This window comes from Lutjanus erythropterus, chromosome 2 (genome assembly GCF_056507025.1).
Source record: "Lutjanus erythropterus isolate fLutEry1 chromosome 2, fLutEry1.hap2, whole genome shotgun sequence".
NCBI lineage: Eukaryota > Metazoa > Chordata > Actinopteri > Lutjaniformes > Lutjanidae > Lutjanus > Lutjanus erythropterus.
The window spans coordinates 38696365-38719466 of record NC_139318.1 but is presented as its reverse complement, the minus strand read 5'-3'; the positions used below and the strand labels follow the sequence as shown (position 1 = coordinate 38719466).

Below are 23102 nucleotides of genomic sequence, written 5' to 3'. Positions count from 1 at the left end.
GTCATTACTGTGTGTTACTGCCCATGAATCAAAACTGATGAATTATAGTTATTACTTAAACATACATACATATAAATGTATAAACACATATATTTGTGCACAAATCACCACATTAGTGTGAAGAGTTGTTAAACAGCAGTTAGGTCATTAGGAACATAAACCTTATTCCACCAGCTTCATCTCTGCCAGCAGTGACCTCATCTCTGGCCTTTACAAACTATTTAATGCTCTGTCTCTCTGTAAAGCCACATTAAAGCTGCGTCCGACTTGGCTGGTGATGTTGTTGGTCGGGGGGCACGCAGAGGTGGCGCACGGTTAACGGAGTGAGACAACCTGGAGGACACTTGTGACGAGGACGCACAATCCCCTGCTCATTATCAGAGCCATTAAAGGAGCTCCATTCAAACCCAGATTAATCTCATTCATGAGACCTCCAAACGAGCACCCCGATGGAGCAGAAACACTATCTGGAGCTGCTAATAAGATAACCGTTGAGGTCCTCAGTCCCTCTTAGCACATTAGTGTTCTCACTTTCAATTTGAAACTATTTTCATTATCTCTCTCCCCATAATTTGCTCTCTCCTCTGCTACCCAGAGGGAGATAGGAAATGGAGGCTCCAGTCAAGAGCAGAAATTGTCCACTGAGCACTGCCGTGCATTTCAAATGATCTGATTATGTCTCTGCGGTGAGTGTGGGGGAATTTTCAAATAAAACCCATGAGTGAGAGCTGCTGTTTAGCTAAAGGAAAGTAGATACAATGACAAAATGTATCTCTGAGGAGTCTGAGGCTGTAATGAAACTTAGGAAGCAAAAAATGTACGTGTGTAGTGAGGCGTTGTTGAAAAGAAGTGTTTAAGGGTAAAGTTTGACTTTAGACTCGACAGGGAAGTTAAATACATACATCTTGATTGGTCATGTCCCAGTAAGGCCTCTCTCCGTAGGACATGACTTCCCACATGACGATCCCGTAGCTCCACACATCACTAGCGGAGGTGAACTTCCTGTACTGGATAGCTTCGGGTGCAGTCCATCGGATAGGAATCTTCCCTCCCTGCAAACACAAAGGGCAACAACCTCAGCGAGGGAAGCGAGACCGAAACCCGACCGTCACAGTGTCCTGGCTCCGGAGAGAGATACCGTTCACGGCAACAATGCTGACGGTAATCCAAACTGGGAGGTGGATATAACAAAACCCCTGGGAGTGAAGTGTGGTACATGAAATACTGGAGGAGGAGGAAGAGAAGAACAGGTGAAGGGGTGATGTTTGTCTCGATAGGGAGAGCAGTGTGGGAGTGCGCTGCGGTTAAATAAAACCAACTGACAGGGCCGGATGAAAGGGGTTCTCAATCACTGCGGTTCAGATAGTGTCAAACAAGTTCTCAATGAAAAAATAAACTGTTTGACTCTGATTTAGTCATGAAGGGAAGGCTTGAATTTTTCTTACCAGAGCACTAGTGTACGTGGGGTCTGATGTATCATCCTCCAGGAAGCGCGAGAGACCAAAGTCCGACACTTTGCACACAAGGTTGCTGTTGACCAGGATGTTTCGGGCAGCGAGGTCACGGTGCACGTAGTTCATGTCGGCCAAGTATTTCATGCCTGAGGCGATACCACGCAGCATACCAACGAGCTGGATCACAGTGAACTGTCCATCGTTTTGCTGTAAAACAGACAGATTGTGTTGTGATACCTTCTCGCATGGAGTGGGTCATAAAGAGCAGGCGCTGCTAGAAATTCTGTGTTGCCTGACAATTTTTGTATAGTCGGACCAACAGGACAAATTTCTATCTTCTAATTTCAGGGTACTGACAGATTTACTAGGAGTGTGTTCAATAAGATGTTCATTCCTTTTACTTAAATGCATTAAATGCAAACCACCATGGATAACAAATACACCCTGGCTCATAAACAGCCTGTCATATCTTTTGATAATGGAGTGTGCTACAAATGACACCATCAACATGAAATAAAACAGCATAAACAGCATGAAGTGAGAAAATGAGTGCAGACAGTGAGGAAATTATTTATTTATTAGTGCTTTTTAGGTGTTAACATTAAAATTATTACCTGCGTGGCTTGATAAATAAAGTGGTTAAATCCTATGTAAGGTGGTTAAATTCAAAATAAAGTGGATACATTCTACATAAGGTGGTTAAATTCAAAGCAGGGTGATTAAATTCAAAATAGAGTGATAAAATCCTAAGTAAGGTGGTTAAATTCAAAATAAAGTGGATAAATTCATAGTAAGGTGGTTAAATTCAAAATAAAGTGGATAAATTCACAGTAAGGTGGTTAAATTCATAATAAAGTGGTTAAATTCACAGTAAGATTGTTAAAAATGAAATGGGAAAATTCAAAATAGAGTGGTTAAATTTAACTTTTTTTTCTCCATGTTGGTGTAAAAATAGGTCATTAAATGGAATCTGGAATTGGGTCATTAAACATTCTCAATCATTATCAATAACAACTGAAATGAAATCTTTATCATGATAAAATCAGCTAGATCCTATTTGCCCTATAGCCCTATTTGATCATGACTATTTAATGCTTCCTAATTTCCTGAGTACGGGATCATCTAGCTAGGAATGACAAATATGGTGACGGGAAAGTCTCATTTCAAATATTAACAGATTTTTGGTTTACATGAGTGATTAAGTAGCTAAAACACCAGGTTGTGAAAATCAAGCAATGAATATATTCAAATATATACATTCAAATTCAAGCATATTCCTAACCTCAGAAACATAACGCTTAAATTTAAGTATCTTCTTTCAAGCCTTTTACAAACCCTGTAATTTCTGCCAAAGATACATAAAGGAACTTGCTGGTTCATGGAGCTGAAGGGCTGAAAGCAATACAGACGGAGCCAATTTGCAAACAAAAGAAATAAAAAAAAAAGCCATCAGAATTTTAAAGATGCTATATTTACATTTAAAAGTCAGTGCACGGGTAATAATTCTTTCAGAACTCATCAGCCATGCAACCCATATTAACAAAATGTGCCATTAATAATACAAATTGATTCCCACTTAACCTCTTTTAGTAAAATTATAACAATTTAATTGTGACATGTCTACTTGTAACCCAACCCATATGTGACTAGTGTAGAAAAGTTACTTTGTAGTATTAGTTTCTGTGAAGAGGCCCTGCAGGTCACTCACAGAGACGTTTGGGTTGGCTCAGGGCTTCATGGGCAGGGCTAAACTGGGTCTGGCTGGCTGTCTACAGCTGTTCCCCTCCACGGTTTGCTGAGGGCTTTACCCCATGCATGGGGAGCGTCTGGAGCAGTGGTGCAGCTGTGCCTCCAACTGCGCACACCTGCACTCTCCCCACCACCCACCACGACGCCCGGAGAACAGAAGATTCCAGAGGAGGGAGCATGGCAGCTCGGGGACGGGTGTGGACAGACGGAAAGGCCACGAGAGGGGGAACTGGAAGGGCAAGGCAAGCAGGGCCCCCGAGCAGAGCCATATTAACAGCCTGCATGACCGCTCCACTAGCCTATTTCTCTCTTTCAAACACTTTGCTGCTCATTAGCCGAGCGGATGCTTCTCCTCACGTCAAGCTGCTCTTCCTCGTGTACCACAGCAATTAAGCAGAATGCATTATTCATGAAACCTTTCTCACAAATACACACTGCAACCTAATCTGTGTGCTGTGTTTGCATATACTTTAATTGGAAAGATTCCTCCAAAGTCTTTGGGGTCAGGTTAGGTGGGAGAAATAACTAGGAATTTGTAGAACTGTGTGAATAAAGGTCTAGTATTATTTAGTTCTAGAAAAATATTGTTTTATATCAAAGATGGACTTTCACTCTACTTATTTTCTCGGCTTAAAGTTGGTTCCACGTACACTCTTAGAAATAAAGGTGCTAACTACAACCATGCAGCGTTCTTCACCTTGTCCCAATAGGAGAATCATTTTTGAGTCCTGGTAGAACCTTTTCTAAAGGTTTCTACACCCCTTCATAAAGGGTAATACCTAGAACTATCTTTGAAAGGTCCAACACAGAATCCCCTATGACAGGTTCTACAGAGAACCCTTCTATGGTGTAATGGTTCCCACCCAGAACCCTTTCTGGGGGTTCTATCCAGAATCCTTCCACTTTCAAAGGGTGCCAACAAGATCTTACTCAAGGAGTTCTACCAAGAACATTTTTATATTCCAAGGGTTTTATCTAGAACCCACTCCGGGGCTTCAACAGAGAACCATTTTATATTCCAAGGATTTTATTTAGGTCCCACCCACAAGGTTCTAACAAGAACGCTTTTATATTATGGCACAAAGTAACTGACGATTTCAACAATCCTTGAAGACATGTTTCTTCCAAAAGGGTTTCTCTGGGTAAGAACCCACCCAGGGGGTTCTACCATAACCCCTTTTATATTTCAAGGGTTTCATCTTTAAATCTTTATCTTTGTTGTCCACCGTGGTGGAAATTTGTTTTCGGCTCACCAAAGACAAGAAACAACCAGAACCACAAAGGGGGATTTACTGAGAACCCTTTTATATTTTAACAGTTTCATCTAGAACCCACCAAGGTGGATCTAAAAATATTTTTATTCTGAGGTTCTACGCAGAACCATATTATAATTTACACAAGTAAAATGAGTTGATTAAGGGGATTCCAGACACATCTACAGTTAAAAATACCATTTGAGTAAATATTTGGGTAAATATTTGAATATTTGAAGGTGAGGATCTTTTAACACACATGCACTCAACAGTCCTTGAAGAACTCTTTCTTCTATAAAGGGTTCTTTGGGTGAAAAGGGTTCTTAATGGAACCCTTACTCTTATACAGAACCCTTGACAAACTCTTTCTTCAAAAAATGATTCTACAGGAGCAAATTGTTCTATGTAGAACCCCAGCCCTCTTTGGAACTCTTATCTCTAAGGGTGTACCAGTCTATCTCTGATCGATCTATCCTCCTAATTCCTGTTCTCTCTCTGCCCTGCAGGTTTTGCTGCAGGAGGCAGCAGGGGAGACAGCACAGACTGCAGTGGCCATTGTAAACAACAACCCACCAATCACCAGAGAAGACACAGACCATGTTCACAGACTTTGACACCGTCAGCGATTGTTGTCATAAACTGTCACCGTGAGGTGCCGCAGAGGTTCCCTGTTGTTTTGAATACAATGTGCTGTCAAATATGTTTAGCAAACATCTACATATACACAAACACCCTTCACCGCGAGATCAAATTCCAAAAAAGAGCTGATGCTTTGTGTCTCAGAGGTCGGAGGCAGAATGCAAATAAAGACTCTGAACCCAGCCTGAACAGTGTGCTGACAGGAGCTTGCATGTCTTCTTCTTGAGGAGGGTTTTGATGTTGGCTTGCAGCAGAGGGCTTAAACTGCCTGTCAGGCTGGGTATTAAACTGGTAGAAATCATTCAAAGAGGAAGAGGCTGTTTACAGGCTATTTAAAAATGCCTTTCCAATTCTTCAATGACAGTAATTTACATGAAATTAAATGTCTTCTTAATTGAATACATAATATAATGTGCGTACTATACATCTTTATTCACAAAACAACAAATTTCTATTGTACAATACTATCATACTTAAAGGGAAAGTTCAGAATTATTTGAAGTTGGCCTGTGTGAGGTATTTATAGATATCAGATTGTCAGTGTATTACCTCCATTAGATGGCAGTTGATGCGCCCCAGCTTGTAGAAGAAGAAAAGTGCACCAGCAAAGTATTAAAATGTATATTAGCCACTTACAAAAGTCAATATCAGTTTAAGCGTATACTATATTTAGAACATTTTCTCTGCCACTTACTTTGCTGTCACACAGCTATTTCCGATGGGAAACCACTGCTATAAGCCAAATACTGCTCTCTCTAAACCAACCAGATTCTATGGGTAAAATCAGTAATTTTACCTCACAGACCACAGGAGTTGTTTCTCTACCGCTGCCTCCAACTGTTAGTTTAATGAGTTATTGTGTTTTAAGTCACACAATAACTCATTTGAACTAACAGGTTGAGGCAGCGGTAGATCAGCCATTGCAAAGTAAAATTACTGATTTCACCGATGGACTTTGGTTGGTTTAGAGGGAGAAACATTTGGCTTATATAACAGTGGTTTCCTGTCAGAAAAGGCTGTCTGAGGCCGAGGTTAATGCTGAAAAAATTATAAATATAGTGTGCATTTAAACTGATATAGACTTTTTAGCTGGTTAAAATACATTTTACTGGTGATCCTGTCCACAGCAGTACATTTCTTAGCTTCCTACACTGGCACTCCTACTGCTTATCCTAAATAGGGTGGGCCAGCTGCCATCTACTGCAGGTAATATATTGACTACTGATAAGTATCTCATACAGCCCTACGTCAAATAATTCGAACTACCCCTTTAAGTTGATCTTTAACATGGCATTCTCACAGTACTTACACTGGCTCTGTGTCACATTAAATAGTGAATTCCCATTACATCGTTAGAACTAAAAATAAACCTTTTTTTGGCAATGATGATACATATCCAATTTCCATAAATCAGAGGCTCTTTTCTCTTCATTCCAAAAATGCAAAGAGAGCAATTAGGGTGGATAAAAGCATAAAAAAAGGCATATTAGGAAAAAAATTGTTTTTATTTCCCTAACATCCCAAGACAGATGGTGAAGGGCTCTGTGACATCTCATCTCATAGCCAGCTTCATTTTTAAACATCTGACATCTCATTTTAAGTCTTGCAAAGTATTTGCATTATTTATGCGGGTCGTAAATGGGGGAGCATGGCTGGTTCTCTGTAATATCCTCCTCTGGTTAGATTATGAAAATTAAAAACCCCATGAACTTGTGAGTGCTGCATATTTCTTGTCAGGGAGTTGGGGAAAAATAAGTGTCTGTTTCCCATATGGATCCATACGGTACTGCATAATCATGAACTAATTGCGCAGTGAAAGCAAAGCAGACACAAGGGAAATGTCAAAGAGAAAGAAAAGTCCTGAACTCTATCTAGCAAGATCCTGTTATTTTGTTATTTTGTGAGTCATTGTTCAGACTGACATTGAAAATATAAAATAAATAAATAAATACCAAGGTAAAACAGATATTCTCTGAGTGTTAATAGTGAAGCATGATTGCATAAAGCTGAGAACACCTCTAAAGAACTTGTGATTGACACTATTAACTACACAGGAGAGATTTTGCGAATAATAATGTTTACTTGAAGTAGGATTACTGGGAATGAGTGTAGGAACCATGTCAAATTATTGGGCAAATATGTGTGAATGCCGAAGAGTGTGTGTGTTAATGTGCAACAAGGATTTGAGTCCTTGTTTATCAGGTGTCTGAGTAACTAAAGTTAAGCACTACGAGGGATGAATGATTAATCTTAATACATCGAGTGCAATTTTCAAATAGGAAGAGGTGCGCTTTCAAGAATAATTTCTGTTGAATTAACAGTGTTTGAACAATCTGTAGGAGGTGAATGTTTAAGTTGACACTGTTAGTCTCACCTGCTATCATGGCAACTCACTGTCAGGGATAAATTTACTCAGCTGTAGCTGATTAACATTAATTCTTTGAGTTCCTGAAACAACAAAAAGTAATCGTGGCTGTTGTCTGGTTTATGCTCTTTCCATGGCGAAGGTGATTGTCCCTCGTCAATTACTGACAGGCAGCAAGCAGTTATGTTGGCAGTTGTCGAGTGTAACAAACACTGACGGATGTAGTTGTTACAAACTCCCATTATTCTTTTAAGATCAGCACATGACTTTTTGTAAGCTTATCACAATAAAAGCTCTGAATTGAGACCTTGAGGATTCAAAGCAGTGAAGCAGCTGGACCTGCTGTCAGTCTGTGTAGCTAACTTTAAGGTTAGCTTAAGCAGCTACAATGCAGAGCTGTCAATGCTAGCAGTACTTAGTCTAATATCAAAACATTGCAGTGATTGATGGGATTTACCAGCAGTTTGTCATTATTACCAGAGAGCCAACTATGTGTTTTTACAGTAAAAACAAATCCACTTTTGAATATCATGGTTAGATTTCAATATTATTGACATCAGATATACTAGCAATGTTATATCTTAAATGTGGGCTAAATTGTTCTGTTTTCTTACAAAACACTAGGCAAGTTTAATTAAAGGTTGAGTCACCTTTCAGTGATGTGCTCTTATTTACCAATAAGTAACCAGTGAGCCAGAGGACGAGTGGGGAAAACAGTCTGAAGATGAAGAATATTTTCACATTGAACTCGGTGAATTAAGGATTTATTTCCATCAAACCAAAGTTGGTGATTACTGGAATGATGTAAAGGCTAACCAGTTTTTTTTATTGTTTTTCTGTTTGAATGAAATGTGTTCATAATGAGTTAACAGGGCAATTCAGGGCATCTTACTTCAGTAAAAGAGAGAAACTTGAATTCAGAAGGTGTAAGGTTGTATTTTTCAGTTTCATTAATAAGAAAAATTAATTATTTTGTTTATTTATTGGATGTAGCGATCGTACATAGTGTACATAATGTAATGAAGTCTGTGGCAGTCTTGGCATTATCATCCCTTATTTGAGACTACTTAAACCACAAATCCAGTCCTGTCATTTAATTTATGGATTATAATTAAATAATTTAATTAAATCTTAATCACAATATTGTTAAAAAAAAGATAAAATATTCAAAAATCTGGTTGCTTACCCTGAGGAAGGAGTCCAGAGATCCATTCTCCATGAACTCAGTGATGATCATGACAGGACTGCTCTTGGTGACGACGCCTTCCAGATGAATGACGTTAGGATGGTCAAACTGGCCCATGATGCTTGCCTCGCTGAGGAAGTCCCGCCTTTGCTTCTCTGTGTAGCCTGACTTCAGAGTTTTTATGGCCACAAACATCTCCCTTTTACCCGGGAGCTTTAGGTTACCGCTGCACACTTCGCCGAACTCTCCTGCAAAGAGGTTACATGAAAAAAAAAAAGCAGCGGTCCTATTAAGCTCACAGCGATATGGGCAAGTAAAAGTAAACAGATTTTGTGCATCCACTTGTACTTAGAAATCAACTAAAAACCAAGTTGTTTTGCAGTGTTGTATTCCATCCACGTCTCAGTCAGATTTTTCTATTACCTGCACCAATGACCTGTTCAATCTTCACACAGGATATATCAATCTCCTTGGCAAACTCCCGCACAGCCTCGTTGGGGTCCTCATATGTGAACGGATCAATATAAATCTTCATTCCTGGAGTCACTTGGAAAAAAGGAAAGAGCCACTATAATATTTGATTCTGGTGGTCATGCTTACACTCCTGCAGGCGTGACAGTCAAACGCATTCAGGCACATTAACAATCATTTCACTTTGCATGCACACACTCCTGAGTAAGTGAGTTTGTGTATGACATTCAGGCGATGAAGGTCAAAAGATGGAGGAGGTGGTGTAGTTAGAAATGGTGGCTATGACGACCAATGCTTCATGGCTACTACTTTGTACAGCAATTCAGTCAGCAATGACATGGTGCCTCCAGTCTTCTTAGGTGTGATAAGGCACATTAATATATATATATCATCTCCTGTGAGTCATAGTGCCATTAACACTCAGGAGAGAAACCTGGGTCCTATATCAGGATCGCTCAGCTCCACTCCAAGAAATAAATTGGCTCTCCTAAGCCCTGATGCCAGGTAAATTGGCTTAAGGTGGCCTTTAAGTGTTCAGGGACTTAAGTGTCCCGAGTTTTAAATCCGATTATTCGGCTCTCACCTCCACATCAGGCCTGAGGCTATTTGAATGGATACTGAACTCATGCCTGGACTGTTGCAGAGCAAGAAGAGCATGCATGCGGCCTCGAAACCTGGCACACTATGCTGAAGAAATGTGCTTGCAGAGATGAACAGATGGAGAGGATCTGACCAGGCAAAACCCCCCATTACTAAAACCCTACAATCTCTTCCCAAGCTGAAGCTCTGTTCGACAGACCACCCGCATATGATGGCAAAGACCACCAAAAACAGGGGCAGAAGCCCGGACTGTGACTGGTGTGAGGACAGGATGCACACAGGACACGCTGACCTCTACTGTTAATAGCTGTAAGATACTCATATACCGGGTTTTCACCAAATTAACACATAAATTTATTTTTGGATGTGCGCTGTTAAGCCAAAAGAAAGAGGTTTTATCCGAATCTCAGTGGTTTGGCATTAAGTTTCTCGCCTGCATCACTGTTTGTAGATTCAGGTATCCACTTTATTTTCATTGCACTTTTCAAATAGAGCAGGTCTAGACCATGCTCTTTTAGTAACCAAATTGTCCACACCAATAACAAGAACTGAGGTGCCTATGGCGAGGAAAATTTCCTTTTAATGGGTCTGGAACCTCGAGCAAACAGGCTTTTACACACCTTCAAGCTGGTCCAAATTCAGCTGTGCTGGGCTGACACACTGAGTCAAACGGAGTCAAGCCAAGCAGCACATGTGTATGAAAAAGAGGCAACACGCCGTTACTGTCTCCACCGAAAAGGGACAAAATTAACTCTTCCACTTGGGTGTCGTGTTTCCATCACTGCCAATTGGAGCCGGGGCCGACAAATATGCATGAATACTGCAGAGCCATTTGTCCAGGGAGTGAATGATGATTGTACCCTTTCCCATTAAGACAAAAGCCAGATGTTAGTGGGTGTTAGTGGGTTTTTTGACCAGTGTAAAAGGGGCTTTACTGGCACACTTTTCACTACTGGACTCCTTTGCACAGCATGATCAGATTATATGGAGAAAGCTATTACCTTTAGAGAGGAATTAACATAAAAAGGATGAAACAGGGTGGTAATTACACAATCACATAAACAAATTAAGCTGAGGTCATAAACTTAAGATGGAAGAACACGTTTTTCCAATCATGCAGGAGAAAGATGGATTAGGTTTAATATCTTAGACAGAGCTCTGGTGAAATTACTTCTCAGCTCTTTCTCACAGATTTATTTCTGCATTATTGTCATTTAAGCTCTGTGCTACTGTACTGTATTAAGAAAGAAAAATCATTGAGAAATTCCATTCATTCACCACGTCTTTGGAATTTTTAACAATGACAAATGACTCATGTGGCATTAGCATGCTAATGGCGTTAACATGAGTAAAGACTGACCTATTTCCACTACAATGGATTTAGTTAACTATGAAATGTGATGATGCACAGAACACACACTTGAACACTGGTTTTAACGTGTTTAAATCCAGCCTCCGAGTGAGCAGAGTCAAACAACAGGCAGGATTACTTGTAAGTGGGGGGACGGGCGAATGAAGCGGTGCTGTGCTGGGCCGTAGCCAAGGACACCAGCATGCAAGGTGGTAGCCATGGAGACAGGTGTGTGAGGCAGCACAGGGCTGAATGATAGCCATGGAGATGACTGTGTGAGATGGTAGTCATGGAGACAGGTGTGCATGGTGCTGAAGGAGGTACCAGCGGTAAAGGCAGGCAGAGTGGATTGGTGGTTTACTCACTGTGGCCGCTGGTGTAGTGCTGCAGTTTGTCTGTGTATTCTGAATCAGCCCTGTCAAAGCCACGCCTCCTGGGGGAAAGACAAAGAACTCTAGCTCTGGTTCAAAGAGAGGGAGCAGGGAGGGGCAGAAACACAGATCAAACACCCCCAGGTGTACCTACTCTAAAGATACAACAACTAAGATCACATGGAGAGACAGGCCTTTGTAGACAGAGAAGCAGTTGTTTTCTGGGGCTGTTCTGGTAAATGTAGCCAGACATGCAGTAAAACCACACAAACCTTATTTTTGCTTTACATTGCGCTCTAGTTGGGCAGCTAAATCCCTGGTAAGTAAACATGGTGAGCATGTAAATATCAACAATTTTCATTTAGGTAGGCAAATGACGTAGGGTTGGGTGATGCATTGTGGGACAGTTTGGTAATATCACAACAGATTCCATCGTCAGTGTTTAGGGTGTGACCAATCCACATGAAAAACAGCTTCTTTGTCAATGTGTTCATAAAATGTTTTGCTGCTGACTCAGTTTTTAGTGCCACAGCAGTCCCTGGCCTCATGTTACTTCACATTAAAAAATAAATCCCAAAGAGTTCCACACAGTCACTTGCACAGGTTTTAAATTTAAGGAAAAGAGAGTAATAACACTGGATCAGGAATCCATATTAGCCAACATCCAGGGCTGAGGTATCTGAATCTTTATTGGAAGGAGAAAAATTGGATTGGTGCATCCCTATGGTCATTGTCTCTTATTTGTTTTGTGAGCTCCATGAAATTCAAAACGAGGTTCTTGTTTTGCTGTACTGCCAACAAGGACATAAGTGATGTACTTTTTACTACAGTGGATTTGCTTGTCCAGCTTGGGAGAGAAGGCAAACTATTCTGTTCAAGACCAGGCTGTAAAATAGACTGTAATCTTGCAAAGACAGGAAATTGTTTGAACACAGCAACTTTAGTTTGGTGTCTTCTAAACCCATAAAGGTTGAGAACTTTGTGTGCATGACAAAACACTAACATCAAATTAAATCAATCAGATCAATCAGTCATGTAAAATTATTTGAAACAATTTAAAAATATGCAGTATATGTATGAAATGTATCATCAAACTTAAACAATACAAACATAAATAACTGATACATTACTTTATCACTGATGAGTCAGAAACAAATTTGTATGACTTTGGAAATACAAGGCAAGCAAATGTAATATCTCTTGTGTGGAACAATTTTCACACATTAAAGTTTGCAACATTTACTTTTTTCAAACTAATTTTACAGTCCATCCTGTTTATTAAACACTAGCTTCACCATATTATGGTTTATTTGACGTCATTACCATTGCTTGCTGGAGCTGCTGTTAGATAAGTTTTAACTGGCTAGCCGCTTGACAATGACATATTAAAATACTTTTTAAGTAATGTGATCGTGCCTTCACAGTGCATTAGAAGCTTTTTATTTCTTTGACTGTGCGACAGCTCTCAAAACTATCATACACTGTTTCATTTTGGTCTGGCAATGGTCCCAAAACATCCCACAATGCAGCAGACAACCCTATGTCATTAGGCCATCATAATCCATGTTGGCGATATACTGCTGTATGAAGAATAGTCCTACTACAATCCAAGAAAAAAAAACATTTTAGGGGAAATCTATTGGCAGAATACATATTCAGAAATGCATTTTGTACATTCTTTTGTGAACAGGAGCTAAGCTACAGTTTTAATATGTGTGGCCCCAGTGGGAATCCTAACCTTGGCAGAGTTACAAAACATTTGATACCCACTGAACAGAAGCACCTACAGAACTTTAGCGTTAGAAATGTTGACTTTCTATATTATTTCTGCTGCTGAAAGACTGGAATTTATTAAGAATTAATATATTTTAACCCAGATGGTTTTATCTCTCACATCTATAGTATTAATGAGAATCAGAATAAACCTTATTGGCTAAATATGTGCATGCAAGGAAGGTGACTCCGGGTGTTCATTGCTCTCAATGAACTTACGCACAGTACAACATTCAGACTCAAACTGTCAAACTGTTTCTTATAAACGAGACTACAATAGTGCATATGTTAAAGCTACATGGGAGGAGAAAGCAAACATAACTCTCAAAGAGAAAGAGTGGTTAAACATATGTAAAATACAATCCACCACCTTCAGTTCCGGCCAATGGAGAGAATTTTCTTGGAAGAATTATCAGGTTTTTTATTACTCCAAGGAGGAAATATTTACAGAATGGTAAACCAGAATCTGGGCACTGCTATAAACGATGTAACAATCCGATGGCGGATCCCTTTCACATATTTTGGAATTGTCCAGTGATCCAATCCTATTGAATATACAGCAACAGAAATAAAACAATACCTGGTTTTGAGATGGATTTTTCTTTAGACAATATATAATTAGGCAATATTACAACCGGTTTTAATGCTCAGGATAAATATCTTCATCAATATTACTTGAAGGTAGCAAAAAAAGTGATAACTGAGAAATGGCTTGCTCAGGAATTGCCAAAAACAAGATATAACGGATAGAGATTGTAAAAGAAAGTATGATATGGAGACCCTAACACTTTGTATCAATAAGTTTTATGAGTTTTGGTCAAAACAGGTATTACACACGCATATGGATATCACATAGAAACAACAGAATTACTTACTACTTATTTAAGAATAACTAATCATTTTAATTTTCTTTTGAGGACTAGATGGACAGAGATCGATATGAACTTGAGGTGATCCTTATTTGATTTCCTGTTGTAGTTATAGCACTAAAAAAAGAATATGATAGAGGTTTACTGAATAAAAGCTCAAGAACTAGTAAGAAGAAGAGTTTGCTTTTCCAGCTTGCGGCTATAATTTATTGGCAAGTTTTTTTGGGTTTTTTTTTTATGTACTGGAACAGGACTGACTCACCGATTACAGACGATGATGATGACAACCACAGCGATGAGGAAGACCAGGCCAGCAGCTGCCGAGCCAATGATGAGAGGTAGCTTCTCCTGAATACTGGTGTTGTATTCCTCTATAAAAAGAAGAAACACACACATGAACAGAGTGCCATACACACTCATGCAGAGTCACAAGCTGAAACATATGGGAAAGCATCTGAGCCACTGCATATGGAGGGAGCGATGGGTGACAGACAGACATACGGCTGGGTGAACCAATGAGCATCTTGGCATCTTGACTGGCTGCATGGACCATTTTCCAAAGCACACTGAATGTGTTCAGATGCCGAGGATACGGACAAATCATCTGGCAGAAAGCGTGTGAAGTGAGCAGAGAGCGCATGTTTGGGTGAGACCCAGGCCGATCAGGCAGCCAAGAGCAGGAATCCAGCTACTGAATGGGCACACACAGGCAGAGCCAGACCCTTCTCTTGAGCGCTGCAAATGACACGACTTCCCAATTTTAGCCAGACACACGAGTTGGTGAGTTCCCTGCAGTGCTCTGTGCTTCTGGACAGTATTAATAATGTATTCTATAAAGTAGAACTCATATTGGTAAGACTTTAATAAAATCCGCCCAATTTAGCATTTATAAGCCATTTATGGACATTTATTTAATGGATAATAATATACTTTATTACATGGCTTTGTTAAATACTCGATTCCGATTGGTCAAGTACAGCATTCTAAAGTCTGTTATTTCTGTATAACAGACCATTGCTATGGGTGCACAATGAGTTAAAGTTGTTGAGAAATACTTATATCAGCTTATCAGGAATTCAAACGAATCTAATTAAAATCATACTCTCAAATCAGAATCATTATTAACATATATGTGTGATATGTATTACAATATATAATATTAAACTTCATATATAAAGTGCAAGGTAGATTTATTTACTATTTTACAACACAGGGTTGTATAATAAGATTAAGTTGTAATTCCCTTTTTGCTACAAATAAAAACACAATAAATATATACAGTAAATTAGATTAGATAAATTAGATATAGTGCTTAGAAATGATAAATGTGAGATGAAGGTAAAGTGTCATCCATATCTTTATTTAAAGAGGGGAAGATCATTTGCAGTATTGGGCCTTAATGGTACTCTGCTGAGAACTGCTGGTTTATTATATACCTTTGTTTATTGTTATTGTTTGTAACCCTGAAATAAAGCATAATGTTTAAGTGTCTATTTTAAACATTGAATCAATTTCTTTTTAAATTATATTGCAAACACAGTTTAACTCTTTTACTGTCTGAGAGAGACTTGTTTTCACTTTCTGTTACATTCTGTAAGAGCTGCACTCATTACAAAAGTACAGTGTTTACTCTAAATTATGGTAATGAGTGTGTTCTCACAGAAGGAAAAACAACTTTTTGGTTGCATGGGGATGTAAAATCCAGGTGAAAATCACTTTGAACTGATCTACTTTTCTTAAAAAAACAAAACAAAAACAAATGTTTTTTCCTGGTAAAAACTGAAAACAACGAGCCTTGTATATCCTCAGTTTGCTCAATATTTACAGTTGTGAGTCAGTCTTGATGTATCTTTAGAGCTGGAATCTGTGCGTGTGGCAGCATCAAGGATGTTTGTATGAGAGTTCAGGCTAATGATGGCCCTGGGCACTGCAGGCTGAAGGAAATGAGATGTTCAGAGGGGAAAACCCAGGCCTTGGCTCTAACATTAACCTCCATGACTGATGTTTACTGAATTTTCCTTCTTCTCCCAGTCGTGTCACAGTATAAAGATAAGACTTCAACCTACTCCTTGACTTAAAGGCTTATGGTGGAAAATGGCAAAAAGCTATCTTTGACATTTGCGTACCACATAAAGGAAAGAAATCTTGAATGCTGAAATATGAATGATAATATAATTATATGAGTATGATGTGTGGGATGTTTCCTAAAATCTGAAAAAGACATGACAAGAGTAAGAACATAATTTCAAGCCATTCTAATCTGGCTTTGGAGTATTTGAGCTGTTTACTTCACAACATGATTCCCTTTCATTGCCGCAGCTGTCTGTATCCATACTATACTACATGGTGTGTTGACGGGCCACGCATGAGAGGTGATAACAGCCCTGCGTGCTTTGGTGAACGTTGGCTGAATTCTCACCCTCAGTCATGGTCTGGAAGTACAGTTTGCCACTGTAGCGTCCAAACCCAGCCACGGTGCGGGCCCGGACCTGGAACACGTAGATGCTTCCTGGCTTGAGGCCACGGATGACCACCGTGTTGGTCTGGCTCCTGATGGTGGTGGAGTTATATTCTGATTGGTCCTAGGAGAAGAAAAATAACATGTTAAAATTGTGCATATTAGTAATTATAGTCCAATTGCAAAAGGCTAACAATTATGAGACGCCACGTGAATAAATTACATATTAGGTTATAGCTATAGACGTAGTGTGGATCATTTGAAGTGAGGTTGCCAGCCTTTTCCGACAGGAAACCTATTATATAAGCCAGATATCGCTGTCGGAAAAGAAACCAGACTCCATTTGCGATATCAGTCATTTTAACTTGCTGGTTTGTTTGCGTTTTTGTGTGACTTCAATGAATCCGAACTAACCTCTTAAAAGAAAACTCCCATGTTCTGCAATGTAAAGTTACTAATTGCACCAGTGGCGTTTTGTTGATTTGAAGAGAGCAATATTTGACTTATATACCAGTTTCCCATCAGAAAAGACTGTCTGATGACATGGTAAAGTGGTGAAAAAATTCTAGATTTTTTTAGGTGACTAAAATATATTTTGTTGCTGACCCTGTCCACAGCAGTACATTGCTTATCTTCCATACTGATACTCCTCTCTGCTTCTCCAAACTGGGGGTGTGACAACTGACATCTACTATTGAAAATGCACAGATTATTGTTAAGTACTTTATACAACTCCAAATAACTTAAAATAATCTGAACTATCCCTTTAGCATCTAGGGCTCAAGAGGAGCAAATGATTCCATAGTATCAGTCATTTTTAGTAATTTTGTTTTCAACAAAAGTTCAGAATTTTCAGTTTTAACACTGGAATTTGATTTTTTTTTTTCCAGCTATTTTATTAAGAATATTATTGATGAAATAATGGAAGCTTGATCAACAGATACTTATATGTGAATAATATTGTAAATGTCTTGTTACTAAGTACAAAATACACCAAACAGTATGTACAGACAAAATCATGTTTTCTTTTAGATCCTGCACTGATACTCATCTTTATAGCCACAGTAACCACAATAGCACTAATCTGAATAATTTGTTACCACAAAAAAAATCATGTTTGATAAAGCGGCAGAACTGAAAGAGGCAGCTGCAGTTAAGAAGGTAGATTTGGTGGCAGTTTCAGGTCAGGCGGCTTTTCTGAGCCGTGCCGTCTGATGATCAGAGCTTTCTCTGCCATACTTCTCCTCTCCAGAATGCTGACAGGTCTGAGAGCGGAGACTGAGACTCTTTTAGCTGCTCCCTTCAACCCACTGCTCAGCGCGCACTTCTGAGCCACAGCAGGGGCCGGGACAATTGTTTTGACAGCTCTCTCCAGCAGTGTCAGAGAAGGGAATTATACTCAAAAGTGGAACGGCTCAGCATGTAGACGAAAGCTCCACAAATGCTGTGTATATATGCGTGTGCACATGTGTGCGATTGGATGCATTCTAGTGATCATTGTGCTTGAATCAATGCACATTTGTGACTGCGAGTGTTCTTGTGAGAAAGTATGCTGATTCGGTGGAGCTTGCCCCTTGAATACTATTTTTACAGCAGGCAGTGCACCATTGTTTTAACCACAAGTCTCTGCGCATCAATCCCCAGTGGCCCTTCTGCAGGGCTGAGCGCGGTTTCCTTTCCCAGTGACTGACCGTGATTATAATTGAAAGAGAATGAACAGAAGTTCTAAGCAATGTTCAGAAGCTCTGTCTACATGCCTCCTAGGACGCGCTGTTATGCAAACGAGCGTGAGCAGATATTCTGAATTTAAATGTACAACTAAACAAAAGAGTCAGCTTTTAACATTAGCGCTTAATTTATTTAGTTGGCTAGGGAGAAAAGGAAATGAAACTTATGTTTATATGACTCAGTGGAGTGAAGAATGTACTCTTAGTAATAAGAGTTCCAAAAGAGTTCTTCCCAGAACCGTTTACTCTTAAGAATCCTGTTTTGAAGAAGAAGTTGTCAGACTTGTTGTAAGACTAAGGGTTCTATTAAGAGGGGGAGTGATCTAGATAAAACTCTTGAAATATAAAAAGGTTCTCCGTATAACCTCCTAATTATGTTCTAGATAAAACCCCCAGAATACTAAAAGGTTTGTGGTAGAAACCTCTGACTGGGTTCTGGATAAACTCAACTCAGCTTTATTTATAAAACACCTTTCACACACACACATGCAACCCACAGTGGTTCACATAGCAAGATTAAAACAACAGACAGGAAACAAATAAAAACAAGCAAAGAATAATAAAAAAGGAATAAATAAAATAGAAATGCAGGAGCAAAATTACAACAATACAACAATAAAATGAAAGTCAGAAGAATAAAGTAAAAAGAATAATATAAAAACCAGTGACTGAAGCTTAAAAGACCAAGGTTATAACATTACTCCCAATTAACAATTAAGAGTCTGACTAAAAAGAGAAGAGAGATAAAACCATTGGAATATAAAAAGGTTTTCAGTGGAACCCCCTGGGTGTGCACTAGATAGAACTCTTGGAAAATAAAAACATTCTCAGTAGAAACCTCTGCGTGAGTTCTATCTGAAAACCATAGAATATAAAAGCATGTTTGGAAGAAACTCCCTGATAGGTTCTAGATAAAACCATATAAAAGAGTTCTCAGTAAAACCCCTTTAATGTGCTCTAGGTAAAACCCTTAGAATTCACTCAGGGGGTTCTTTGTTGGACCCTTTTATATTCTATGTAAAAACTGTGGAATATTAAAGGTTTTTTGGTAGAATCCCCTAGGTGGGTTTTACATAAAACCCTTGGAATATAAAAGAGTGGAATCATTATGCCAAACAAATGTTCCCCGTTGAACATCATAGGGGGTTCTGCATATAACCCTTTACGCTGGTTTCAAGGTAGAACCTTCTGAAAGGGTCCCAGTTGGAACCTTTATAAAAGGTTCTACCAGGAACGAAAAAATGGTTAGCATAGTTGTATGTATTTAGCATCTTTATTTCCAAGAGTGATACCTTTTCATAATACTGCAGCTCGTAGTCCAGGATGACTCCATTCGGCTGATCGGGCTGGGACCAGGAGAGAGTGATGCTGTCCACAGTGCGACTGACCTGGTGCATTATGGATACTGTAGACGGAGCTGCGAGGAGACAAAGACAGTGTGTTAAGGATGAGGCAAATCAATCACTGCTGATTTCACAGTCATGTACAGAGAATTTTACAGCATCTTTAATCTCACAGCCAAACACCAGGTTCTGTAAAGGTGTTATACGTAATGCCATAAAATCTATGTAATGTACTGCAGTCTGCTTTTAGAGAGTCCCACGACTAGACATGCATCTGAGGGTGGCAAGTCACAACACTGGCTAAACCACATAAGCAGCCTCATGGGACTTCCCAGAATCAACTGTGATCTTCATGTGATTAATTTACACTTGTCATACTTCTAATAACAGACCACGCTCTCCAAATAAATCACAAGACCACCACATATTACGTCAAGTAAGCCCATTTTTTCAACCACATAAATGAAACAAACAAACAGCATAAATCACAGAATCACAATTGTGCCACACAACATCCTTCTTGTGCAGCAGTTTTTAATTTTATTGAGTCGTAGTTGTTTATGCATATTTCCTTGTTGATGACAGCTTAAAGGACCATAGCAGTGGTTTTCCATGCTACAAATTACATGTGTTTTAAATTACTGTAAACAATTTTTTTCAAATTTCATTTTTTAAATTATATTTTACCTTCCAGGCACTCACAGTTGTTCCCTGTGCCTTTCAGAAGGCTATGAAAATCAATATTCAGAAAGTTTTAGTCTTGCTTTATATAGGGAGACCATCACACAAATTATCAGTACCCTTATTTGATAAATGGACAGACAGACAAGTTACAGTAAACATTTCACTACACAGTTATTTGTTTGCCTTCTAGATTGGCCTTTCTGATAAGAGTGTCCACCAGTAAGACACTTTTCTGGCAGCTGATTATTACAATTTCAAGTTTGCAGCATCCCAAACTGTACATGGGAGAAAGGAACCTTCAGGACCAGAAGTCCTTTCTGGCAATTTTTTTATTTTATTTTAACCCAAACCATTATTTTTTTTCCTTAAATCTGCCCAAGGAGGGTCTCCTGACTTGTTCCAGCAGCTTCCAAACTACACCACCAACTCTTGCCAGCACCTGCAGTACCACTCGCTGAAAAAGCAACATCATCAGAGTCCAGGTGAGACACTGTGGACAGTGATGATTACCTTACTAATAAAGTTTTACGTCTCTGCAAGTAGCTTTTTAAAGCATACTGAGATGAACAGAAACTAATAGCTCTCATAAAGAAGCGTCAGCTGTATTGTACATTTTTTGTAAATTATTACACTGCTTTGTTGAACACCTGATTCTGATTAGTCACTTGCAGCATTTTACAGTCTTTTAGTTCTGAACAGCCAACCACCGCTATGAATAACAGACTGTTGCTATGGATAATATATGATAAATAGATTCTGGGCAGCAGCTATAAAATCATATAAAAACATTATCAAAACAATATTTTTAGTCTAATTGTTGATTTTTATTAAGTAGCCTGTCTGGATTTATTTCACAATCATGAGCCGCATTATCCCTTACACATTTAAAACCACTGGTATGGTCCTTTATCAGAGGCCTGCAAATTACTTACTAAAAATGTAATGGCCAGTGGTCTTGGTGGACAGTTTGAAAGGTGAACTTTTACTGTAGATACTGTATCCATTGCAAGTTATTCATTTGCTTGTTTTGGGGATTTTTAAGAAAAATCTGACAATAGTCTTGAGTTACTTAATATTAGTAATACATTTTCTTAAAACATTATCTTTAAAATGTTTTAAATATTGTTACTGATTTTATCTTATTGTTATTTTTTTTATATTAGAAGTAAAATAATTTTACTCCACTGCCTTCTTTTATTCACATACATTGTTAACACTCAGTCGTATACTAAATGACTTCTCACATCATGGGTGGCCTACTATAGTCTTGCATAGCCAAGAGACCTAAAACTATGTACATTCTCTTTAGCACAACGATGAGGTCAGGGGGGCGTGATCACCTCAAGTCCTCCAACAACCATTAAGATTAGTTCAGGGTGCCGTGGGTCAGTGTAAAGCTAAGAGAGGCTGAAGATAAAAAGCTCTGTCTGGGGAGCCTGGCAAAGGCCTGCAGGCCTCTGTGTCTGAGCCTCTCTGTATGTGTGAAAGGGTTAGGGTGGGTTGGGGGAGTCAGAGAGGGAGGGGTCTTGGGCAAGATTTATGGACACCGAGCCCCACGCTCATCCCCTGCAGGCCCGTGCTGCACACACACGCAGCCCTTAGCCAGCAGCACAGTGGCTCCCCTGAGTCCCAGCAATAAAGAGAGAAGTCTCTCCACCGGCACGCGTTCTCTATGGAAAATCCACCGACTGGGAAACTACAACTGACACGCCTCTATAATCTAAGACTCTACGGCTGCATGTGTGTGGTTTTTAAATCTCCCATATATCATATTTATTTTGTTGCTGTTCATGTAAAGAAATGCTTACAGCAGCATCAAGTAGACGTGTATTTGCAACTACTGTCCTGAATCACGGGAGAAATAATAGCATGTACACTGTAAAAAAAAAAAAAAAAAAAATCATACAAGAATTTTGTGGAATCAACTAATCTTTTTTTCTACACTTAAATATACAAGTTGCATTTATTCAACTTAATTCAAATTAAAATTTCTAGTATTAGTATTATTTTATGCTAGTAATTTCAGAACACTTCAGAACTAATAAACATCAGTTCTTCCAACTTGAAGTCTTTTGACTTGGAAAAGGGGTGAATGAATGATCACAGAGAAGGGCTGCGACTAATAATTGCTTTCATTATCAATTAATCAGTAGATTCTTTTTACAATTAATCCTTTAATCTATAAAATGTCACAAAATTGTAAAAAAAAAAAATGCTCATCACAATTTCCCAGAACCCCAAGAGATATCTTCAAATAGCTTTTGTCCACCCAAAAGTCAAAAACACAAAGACTGTTCATTTACTATCATAAATGACAAAGTAAAACAGCAAATCCTTACATTTAAGGAGCTGGTAACAGCAAATGTTTGAAATTTTAGTTTGAAAAATGACTTAAATTATTAATCAATTACCAAAATAGCTGTCAACTAATTTTCTTTTGCTCGAAGAATCTATAAATTGAACAATCAGTGCAGCTCTACTACAGAGTGAAAACTCTCATGACACATTGCAGTGTCTCTAAGACACTTTAAGATAAGTCATTGTGTTTGTTTTCACAAGAATAAAAACACTGTGAAGTGAACCATGAGGAAGGTTAGTATTAAATTCAGTCCCAGGTCCCTTATACTTAATATTTAAGAAATTCAATGGGAGCAGTTTTAAATATTGTCTTTGTGTCAATGTTGGAACAAAGTCACTCCAACAGGAGCTGCTTAAGCTGGAAGTTCTTTGTGTGAAATGAAGAACTCGCTCTTCAAACTGAGAAAATGTGAAAGGAAATCACTTGTTTGAAATGTCTGTCAGTGTAATG

The 23102-nt window shown here is 38.9% G+C and overlaps 1 protein-coding gene across 1 annotated transcript in view; it reads right to left on the bottom strand.

Annotated features, from left to right (window-relative positions):
- The window catches only part of ephb2b (eph receptor B2b), a 168971-nt gene that overhangs the window by 5763 nt on the left and 140106 nt on the right, over nt 1-23102 (bottom strand). The window contains exons 6-13 of the mRNA XM_084739239.1: nt 19559-19683; nt 16501-16663; nt 14344-14452; nt 11434-11501; nt 9070-9192; nt 8647-8894; nt 1446-1661; nt 903-1052 (exon numbers count right to left, since the gene is read on the bottom strand). Of these exons, the coding sequence (XP_084595365.1) occupies nt 903-1052; nt 1446-1661; nt 8647-8894; nt 9070-9192; nt 11434-11501; nt 14344-14452; nt 16501-16663; nt 19559-19683 (1202 nt within the window). The remainder of the gene's footprint in view (nt 1-902; nt 1053-1445; nt 1662-8646; nt 8895-9069; nt 9193-11433; nt 11502-14343; nt 14453-16500; nt 16664-19558; nt 19684-23102) is intronic.